The following is a 10,271-nucleotide window of genomic DNA, read 5'->3' on the forward strand; positions in this document are numbered from 1 at the left end:
TGGACCGTACCAGTATTCCGTGTTTATAAAGACCGTACCAGTTTTCCGTTACCTTACCGCCTAAAAGTCCAAAAAAAAAAAAAAAATACCTTGCAAGACAAACTACACAACGAATGTGATAGATTCTTAAATAAAGCAATTAAAATAGGACAATTTTTAAATAATATAGCAAAGTATACGAATTAATTCTTATTAATCATAAATTATATTATATTATATTTATTGTACCTATATTTTATATTTATTTTATCTGCTTCTACTTTGTATGTACTTATTTGTGTTTTGTTATTATTTTTTTGTTTTAAGTATTATTTAAATTTAACTTGTTGACGATGGTGATTTATCAAAATTATATTATAAACATTGTAAATATTTTAGGACCCCTGAAAATTAAATTTTGAATAGTACCAGTTTTCCGCATTTTTTATTTCTTTTGTTACAAATTGTATGGACCGTACCAATATTCCGAGCATCTTTATTTCATGCATACGAACATTAGAATTGATCATATTATATTCCGTATCCGTGCCATTATAGGTACAATAGGTACATCCTGCCCGCATAAGTTATTATTAATCAGACTTGGGTAGTATTCCGAATACTTTTTAAATACTTTTTTTTTTTAAGTACCTATTCAATACGGTATTTTGATTACTTTTTACAAGTATTCTGAGTACAGTATTCGGAATACTTTTTTAACATCAAATATTAATTTTAATATAATATTTTATAACTAATAGATTATAGATAGCCAGATAAGTGTGTTTTATCAAAATTATAATGATGTTCATTTATATACACAGAATTGAAAAAGTAATATTTTTGCTACCTATAGAAATCTAAATCTACTAAAAAAAGTATTCTAAAAATATTTGGAATACTTTTTCAAATAAACTTTACTTTCCAAATACTTAGGAATATTATTATCATAAAGTATTTTACCCAAGTCTTTTATTAATACATTTAATTAGTAATAACACTATTCTAAATAACGATAAATACCTACCTAACATAAAATGGAATTTATCTTTCAAATGCAAGCCCTGGAGTCTGGACATAACTTTTATTGAGAATTGTCTAGTTGATTTTTAAAGCTATTAACTTTGGATGAACCAACATCCAATCTTAGTTGTATTACCTGACTTCACCTGAGAAAATGAAAAAATACAAAATGTAGATTATATAAGTGTATCTTAGTCACCATAGTACCTCTCTACCTCAGTTCACAGGAAAATTTGCGTCGCTTTGTGAACTAGGTAATTCGACAAAGATGGAAAATTAATTTGTGGTGGATTGTATAATATAGAACTTTGTATAAATCGTACGTAGTTCAAACATCAAACTATTCTTTAAACTTTCCTGATATCTCCAAGAACAATTTGAATTTTTCACAAAATCGGTTAAGTAGTTTTTGAATTTTTGAGTACCTACCTATAATGTAATAGCTACTACAACTAATATACATTCAACTCTCATATTTCAATATTTGTCTTAAGATATAATTTCTCTATTCTAAACCATAAACGTGACTATGTGATGAATGCTTTTACCTCATCTGCCCGAATAATTATAATTAGTGTTTGAAAATTTGTGAAATATTTCAGTATTTTAATAAATTTTGTTTTATTTTTAAATAAATTTTATATTTGCATATAATTGTCATAAATCACCTTCATAATTGTATGGTACCTAAATGTATACCTAACCTTTGGTATGATACATTTAAAATGGTACTTTAAACATTTTTAAATATTTTAATGTTTAATTGATACAAGTAGGTATACAATGGTACACATGTATATTGTATACCTACTGAATCCTTGCATTAGAATTTAGAACACTGAACAATTGTGTTAAAAAAATAAATAAATTGTGTTTTGTTTTGTGTGAAAAAAAATTTCAATGTTTCACGTTTTAGTGAAATATTTCATACTTCAAACACTTATTATAATGGCAACTATTTATAATATACAAAAATAACACAAATTTCTTCTATAGTTATTTCTCATATAAGTTGTAACCAATATCAACCATTTATAAGCAAAAATGTCCATCATAAAAATTAAAATCCCTGTTTGAGCACCTCCCTCCAGGGTTGAGACTACCGGACCCAATTGTGAATCTAAACCATCCAGGAACCACTAACTCAAACACACACAAAAAATATCATCAAAATCGGTCAAGCCGTTTAGGAGGATTTCAGTGATATATATATATATATATATACACACACACACATGGATAGAAGTAATATATATATAAAGATATTATTACCAGCCATTTCAGGTAAAATTAATTATAAAATGATCAAAAATACCAAAACAATCCAGAGATTTCAAAAATATTTTAGAAGGAACAGAACATTTTTTAGGATAGGTAAATACCTATAGGATCATAGAATTAAAAAAAAAAACTGGATAGAGAATTTACAAATCAGAATTCAACAATAAACTAATACCTACCAAAGATAAAATAATATTGTTAACTTTAAAATTGCTGGTCTCAATTTGTATTTCAAACAATTTTTAAATATTAAATTCGTCAGAAGCCAGTAGGAGGATGTCAGCACTCAGCGCACTGTTTGTTTTTTCTCTCAAGTTCTAACCTAATTCATGTATAACATAGACAAAATGCATTTACACAAAATCATTATTTTTATGTTTTTGAGTAATCTTAGTTTAAAATCACCCATTACTTACAACAGCTATTAAGAATAATATTTTTGTTGGTATGACATATCTATTTGTATAAATATTGTCTCAAAACAATTTAATATCTATCTAATTTTACAAATTTATTTTTATTTTTACAGTCAAATTTAAAGTCAAATAACAATAAAATATAAAACCGTCATATCAAACCCTCAATAATATTATCCCCTATAATTTTTGGAATAGGTGATTTAAAATCAAACAGTTGAACAGGAGTTTATTTATTAGCAAACATAACAAAGTAACAGAAATGTATGAGTGTCAAGTCAGTACCTACCTACAGATGGGCCCCGGCTAAAACGTAGTTAAGTAACTTGGTCATGAGTCGGATTAAATATCTGTTTTATTTTAGATGAATACGTTTAAAATCCAGTTAGGTATGCAAAATCAAGGTTGTAATGGAAATATAAATCTTTTTAGTTGGAATAAAATAAACTCGTTTATTATTAATTTACTTTAGAGATAGAAATGGAAATATTTAAACCGTGAGATCATGATCATGTGTGTATTACTGAACCACAGAAGAAAATAAGTGCTTTTGGATTTAATTTTGTTAATTTATTTAAAGTAATTTTTACTATTGTTTTATAATTTAAGTTACTAGTCAATGAATAAAAACCATAAAAATAAATCTTAAGTAGTTTTAACAGCAACCCAAAATATTTTTATTTCATTTTACATTTAAAATAATTTCTAAATAATATAGATACTGATTATAAAATTTTGAAAGTTAGGAGCTTACTTTCAGGTATAATATTTTGTTTATTTTCCACAATGAATTTGAGCAGAGAATGATACATCCATTAAGGATGAAGCTAATGCTCTAGTGTTACATTATAATATTTAAAACTTACAAAACATAAACGTAATATTAAAAAAAATATAATGAATATTTTTTTAAAACCAAGATTACCCAGAGAAAAATTGTAGAAGTAACCCTAAACATTATATTACTTTACAGAAAAATTAATGTAAAACTTTGATCACAAAATTTGGCACATGACATGAAAAAGGTTGATATTATAAAAATGCCATTTAATGCATTCATAATTCATATTATCTAGTACAAGTGAAAAAATATTTTATAGCAACTTTTTTAAATTTACTGTACGAGTTGATATAATAATTTCTTATGTCATAACTCAAACCGATAAAAAAACAAACAGTATTCCATATTTAAACAAAATTATGCAAGTTTACACATCTATACTCTGATACTCAGTGATTTTTAATTAAAATCGATCATAAAAACATGTGTACAAGATTATTATAATGTACAGAGGAAATTCACAATTTTATTTAGAATATATTAATTAAAATGGCTATAATGACTGAAGACCAATTAGTTTATAACTAAAATAGAATATTCTCATTTAAAACATTAAATTGTGTATTATTACTAAAATTGTTCATACATAACATGCATATTGCATACAGTCTATAAAAATACATAATAATCAATTTCCTAATAAACTTAAGTACCTATATATAATACATGTTAACATTTTAATACAGTGTATAAAAATAGATAAGATACAATAATATTAATTAATATAACTTTATATTTGTGCTTTTATTGTGAAAGACCTTACATTTTTAATTAAATAAACATGAAGTTGATCAAACTATATGATTTTGTCAGTCATCGATAAAAATGTGTTTGTAATGAACCATATATTGCATAAATTATATAGATAAATAAAATCAAAATATTTTAATAGGTACAACATATTAACAAATAGATAACATCAGTTCCACAATACCAAAGGAAAAACATAAAAATAGTTAACAAATATTATCAACAAAATTTAAATTACAGGCTAGTTAAAGGATCTAAAATATTTTTTTGAAAAAAGTTTTAATACTTTTAGACTTTGTTTCAGTTACATTTTTGTTTTTATTGGAATCAAGGACACTTAAGGTATGTTGTAACGGTCCGGAACTTCGTTTATTTCTAACTGACAGAGCAGTTTTTATGAAATCATGTGTTGAACCATTGCAAGTAGTAAGATCAGATGAGGAAGCTCTTCGATTTGATTGGGAAAGGCTAGAGGTAGATTTTAGTTTGATGTTACTATCAATACCACCTGCTTCTAGGTTAATTGCATTTGACTTTGATTTCAAAATAAGCTCTTTTCTCTTTTTTTTACGTTTTTTTTCAATTTTTATATTTTCTCCGTTGTTATTTCGAATTAATAAATCTTGATGAGTGGTTCCTAATGAAAATATAAAAAATTTACAGTTAAGTTAATATTTGTTTTGTCATAATAAAATTAATGTAGTAATTAATTTTGTTTATTTTGGGTTTACTGTTAAAATAAATATGTAAATCTAAATATTAAAATAAATCTTCTAACCGAAGAAATTTATGAAATATTACTAATCACTAAATAATATTATACTCTACACTCATAAAAAATAGAGATTTTACAATTTGCGATATATTGTTACTTTAACAAACACCTTTTACTTGCATTTTTTTTAAACTTATATACACAAGTATACTGAAAAAGGGGGTCAAGGTAAAAGTTGGTGGTTGGACTTAGTTTTGAAGTTTTAGACTATTGAAGTTCACAATTTTACTATTTTTTTGTTATTTTGTTCATATTATGATACACACAGGTGCAATTTTACCACATCATTCATGATTTTTTTTTTATATAAAACGGTTTTTTACTCTATATTTTATGGAGCAATCAGATTTTGGCCACTGTACTTACTTTTATATTGTACCAACAAGACTGAAAACATTTTAAAAAAGGTTTATTTTTTATTTTATTGATATTTGTGTAATAAGTCTGAATAAAAAAAAAAACCATCCAACGAGAGACCCTTAGGACCTTAAGTTTTGCGACCAGACTTGTTGCCATTCCAAAAACAATTGCAACAATAGGTATTATATCTTAAGAGGACGTTACACTAATATATTTTATTTCTGGTATACAAGGGCATAAAATAGCAAATTTTAAGCTCAGCAGATCGCGTTTAGATCCGTTAGTTTAAAAATTAGAATGAATTAACTTATAAAATGAGTATTTTAAAATTGTAAATTGTTTGTACATCTTAAAATACTCATAACTTGCTTTAAAATTAAAATATAATAAAAAGAGATAGAGATACCCCAGATAAAAATCTTAGCTTTAAATTATATAAGAAGTCAACACATTCTAGTTTTTAAACTAACAGAGCTTAACGTGATCTGCTGAGCTTAAAATTTGTTAAGGTACGCAGCACTTGTAAGGCGGAGACAACAAAATATGTCAGTATAACGTCCCCTTAAGTCGCGTCCATATAAGTAAAAATGTACATTGTATGTGAAAAATCAATATTCGTTATAGGCGGTAAACTAGAATGACATGCGAATGCGTAAAAATCTAAAAATAGCAAACTTCATTAGGCCATAACTTTGAAATTAAGTCTAACTGCCAAATTCTGACTTAACCATCGTCTTTCGTTTACCTAACTATAAAAGTTAAATAAAATAAGTAAAGTAACAAAGTTACCAATTTAAAATTTTACAATAATTATTCTCTTTAAAAATGCATTTAAAAAAAAAGGGTTTTAAACTCATGTTCATTATAATATTACAGTCACAACAGTAAATATGTTCTTACCAGATGAAAATAATGCTTCTTCACTAGGACGTCGATGTTTCTCTTTAATATTTGATGAAATATCATTAGTAGATTGTCTACGTGCGCCCATTCCTGTATTAGAATTCTTCCATTCTAATTCTTGATTTTTCTTTCCTATAATACCTGTTATTCTAAGAAGTATATATGTTGATATTAATAAACAAATTATTCCAATTTTGAGGGGATTGCTTTCAGGAACAATAACTGAAAACTGCAAACAAAAATACATTTTAACATAAGAATTTGTCGCAATTATAAACATACAACAACAAATATTGAATAGTTTAATAAACTAAAATCGAGATAATTAATCACCAAATTTAAATTTTCTGTTTCAGTTTTTAGACAGTGGAGTGAATTTTGAAGTGAAGCCACTTGATCACTAAGAAATTTTATTTCTCCATAAATCTTCAAATCCTGTTCCCTTTTCAATCTGTTTTCTTCAGTTAACTCCAAAATAGTACGTTGCATATCATCAACTTGTTTCTTATAACGAGTACTAAGCTCTTGTAAATATTCACCACTGAGAGACATATTTCGTTCTAAATCCTATAAACAAAAAAGAACATTTAAATAATTTTGATTCATAAATATTCTATTTTGTTTTAATTTTTATACTATTTATGAATAACTATAAATGCTTATTAAATTAATTATATCATGTATTACTTTAATACGATTTGCTAGGCGAATGAATAAAGATTGCTTGGTATTTTGTGATTGAACTGAAGGTTGTACAGTGTGATGTACTAATGACTCTGCTGCTGTAGGGTTACATTTGTCATTATCCTGTTCTTCAACTTCAAAATCTTTGAAAAAACTATCAAATGTATCTGAAGGTGGTTCAACTAGTGTTCCTTCATTTGTAATGTTTGTTTCAATATTATTCTGGAGTTCAGAATCTATGGGTTTTTCCACAATATAACTAGTTTCAACTGAAAAATTATGAAATAATTAGGTGAGTATTATATTAAGAGCAGATAACAATATACATTGAGTGGAACTTGGACTAGGAACTTCGTTTGTTGAATTCAACTCTGTATTCGAAGATGAAGATAATGTTGCATTTTCATTAATAATTGTCGCAGATTCTTTAACATAATATTTGTTTGATGATCCTTGATCTTCATCTGAACTTAAAAATGTTTTGGTTGGTAATATTTGAGAAATTATAGGTTCAATATAACTAGACAAGTACGCTGTCGATTTATTATCATCAGTCGTATCAGAATAAGATGTATCATTTTTTGATTGCTGAAGTTTTGTAGAACTATTGTTAGAAGTTGATTCATTTTCATCTGGAATTGATGTTTGTAAATTTATTATCAAATTGTCACTAATGTAGACACGTTTTGCCTTGTTCAATACAATTTTTTTGTGCACAATTGCCAAAGTATTACACAGAGCAGCTATTTTAACACGTGAAAAAATTGACAGGATAAAATTTTTTCTTCGATCACTAATCAAAGAGATTTTCCGTTGAGGTTTTTTTTTTATTGTTAAAAAATCTAATCCATATTCTACACACGCATCACTATTCATTATTGTATTGTGGATGTACCTATTTTGAAACATCTCGGTTAAATGATCTGCTTCGCAACTAATAGTGTCAAACATCCTATTAAAAAATAAAATGATTTATACTCTCATAAATAACACTGAAAATGTATAACTTACTGTTTATAAAATGTGTCATTACAACTGTGACAGACCATAATGTATCCCGGAGTAATACATTTTGATAACTGAACTTCTGCTGTTATATTATCAATGTTATCATTTAATGTATTATTAGAAAAATGGTTGGTATTTTTTTGCCTAATATCTAACACATCTGCAGCTATTTTAACAATTGACATCACTGCAACACGGGCGCTGTCGAGCAATGTATTTTTACTATCCATTGATTTATTTCGGTTATTTTGGATTTCCTCATTCAACGCATCAAAATCATCAGCATCTTCGTTTTCTGCAATGTTAATTTCCAATCCATTTTCATCTGATCTTTCTAAAACCTAAAATTAAAATTACAAATGTATTATTTATTACATTTTTAAAAACTTCTATCTATTATACTTCAATTTCTGATAATCCATATGCATTGAACACTGATATTGGACAATAATGTTCTTTTCCATAGTGTGAATTTATCTCAACTTTAATATATTTGTTAAATTCATTTTCATCCGTTGTATTTAAAATAAAACCTTGTAATATTCGCACATCTTCTGCCACTAAATTAGCAATTGGCGTCCACACTCGTGCATTCAGTCGAGAAGCAACATACACTGAAAACTCTTTTGGCGTAGAAGAAAACAGTTCAAAGTTTGCTAGTTCAATCTAAAAAATAAATTTATATTATAATTTATACAAGACACAATGATAATAATGATAATATAATTTGTAGACACAATAATTTTTACATACTTTTTTCACTTGAATTGCTTCACATAATTCAACAACAAACCAAGTAGTACTTTTACATAAATTTAATAAATATTCATCAGACGGTTTTGTTAATAATAAGTGTGGATATTTTGCTTCAGGATTTGTAGACACGACTTTGGCACCACATTCGGGTGATGCATAATTCTTTTTTAATATTTTCTTATTGTGGTTATATTTAGTTTCATTAGTAGCTGTAAATAATAATTAATAATGATGATTAAGTTTGACAGATGCCATACAAATTATTTATTTTTTCATACCAGGTTGTTTTTCAGCTTCCTCTAATTGTTTTTTAGTCCACTCTCTAAAAGACGGAATATCTTCATTTATGGTAGCATTGCGGACTGATGTACTTACATCAACAGACTGAAATTTACTTTCTTTGAACTCATCATCATCTATCATATGAGTTTTAATAGTAATATAATCTTCAGCCAAATTATCTTTGGTTATAAATTCTGAACTTGAGTTAAAATTATTTGTCATTAGATTTTCTTCTATTTCGGAAACTATTCTGCAAAAAAATATATAACAAAAGTTTTAGAACAAAATAAAAATAAAAATGATTAAAAAAATAATTACCTTTTATCAGTGTCAAGATTTGGTTGTATTTCAGGAAATATAATATCTTTATTACATGTATCCAAAACATTTAAAATACTTTTCCACCTATGCTTATAATTGAATGTCTTTTGAGCAGAACTTTTGTCAGTACTCTAAAAATATATATACATATTTTATTTTACTTTAATAAATATGAATTTGGTTAAGCTAATTCTTGTCTGATTAATAAAGCAATAAATTAAAATGTAGTCTTCTGATAGTTAAACTAAACATAATATTTGAAATTTCTTACTTTGTGTATAAATATGGTTGAAGTATTATCATAAACCAATGAATTATAGTCACTTTCAGAGATATTTCCATTTTCAGCAATTATGGTTGGCCTAAAAATATTTAAATTACTTATACAATGTTTTATCTAATTTTTGTTACTATAGTAATTAATAATATACAATACTATATCAATATTGGACATTAAAATTATATTTTTAAACAGCTATATTTTACGCTTGATTTTAAGTATGATTTTTTCAAAACGATCGCAATTTTCAGGATTTTCCCGGGGATTTTTAATTTAATTTTAATTTGGTTATTTTCTTATCTTCACGACTGATGGGACTTTTGTGTAGCCATGAATAAATTTATCACGGTGATATTGTGTGAGCAGACAACATACAGTTATATTATAAATATAGTAGGTACCTATGTATTATTTTCTAAATCTTTTATTTGATACGAATGTTTGTAACTTAGTATTTGTTTTTCACATTAATTAATAATTGTGTATCCTGATTTAGCCCACAAGTAATAAGCAAACTATGTTTATATGATTTGTTATAGAAGTTTATTGTTTTACATTTTTAAATGATTATACAATACCTACAACCAGTGGCGTATTTACGGGGGGGGGGGG

General features: G+C 26.1%; 1 protein-coding gene across 1 annotated transcript in view; it reads right to left on the reverse strand.

Moving 5' to 3' along the window:
* Nucleotides 1-3,918: 3,918 nt before the first annotated feature.
* Nucleotides 3,919-10,271, reverse strand: part of LOC100168597 (SUN domain-containing ossification factor) — a 9,464-nt gene continuing 3,111 nt past the window's right edge. Inside the window, exons 2-12 of the mRNA XM_001946200.5 lie at nucleotides 9,651-9,741; nucleotides 9,377-9,510; nucleotides 9,055-9,308; nucleotides 8,774-8,985; nucleotides 8,423-8,686; nucleotides 8,024-8,361; nucleotides 7,339-7,964; nucleotides 7,016-7,281; nucleotides 6,662-6,895; nucleotides 6,326-6,557; nucleotides 3,919-4,927 (exon numbers count right to left, since the gene is read on the reverse strand). Of these exons, the coding sequence (XP_001946235.2) occupies nucleotides 4,545-4,927; nucleotides 6,326-6,557; nucleotides 6,662-6,895; nucleotides 7,016-7,281; nucleotides 7,339-7,964; nucleotides 8,024-8,361; nucleotides 8,423-8,686; nucleotides 8,774-8,985; nucleotides 9,055-9,308; nucleotides 9,377-9,510; nucleotides 9,651-9,741 (3,034 nt within the window). The 3' untranslated portion in view covers nucleotides 3,919-4,544. The remainder of the gene's footprint in view (nucleotides 4,928-6,325; nucleotides 6,558-6,661; nucleotides 6,896-7,015; nucleotides 7,282-7,338; nucleotides 7,965-8,023; nucleotides 8,362-8,422; nucleotides 8,687-8,773; nucleotides 8,986-9,054; nucleotides 9,309-9,376; nucleotides 9,511-9,650; nucleotides 9,742-10,271) is intronic.

The sequence above is a fragment of the Acyrthosiphon pisum genome, chromosome X (genome assembly GCF_005508785.2).
Source record: "Acyrthosiphon pisum isolate AL4f chromosome X, pea_aphid_22Mar2018_4r6ur, whole genome shotgun sequence".
Classification (NCBI taxonomy): domain Eukaryota; kingdom Metazoa; phylum Arthropoda; class Insecta; order Hemiptera; family Aphididae; genus Acyrthosiphon; species Acyrthosiphon pisum.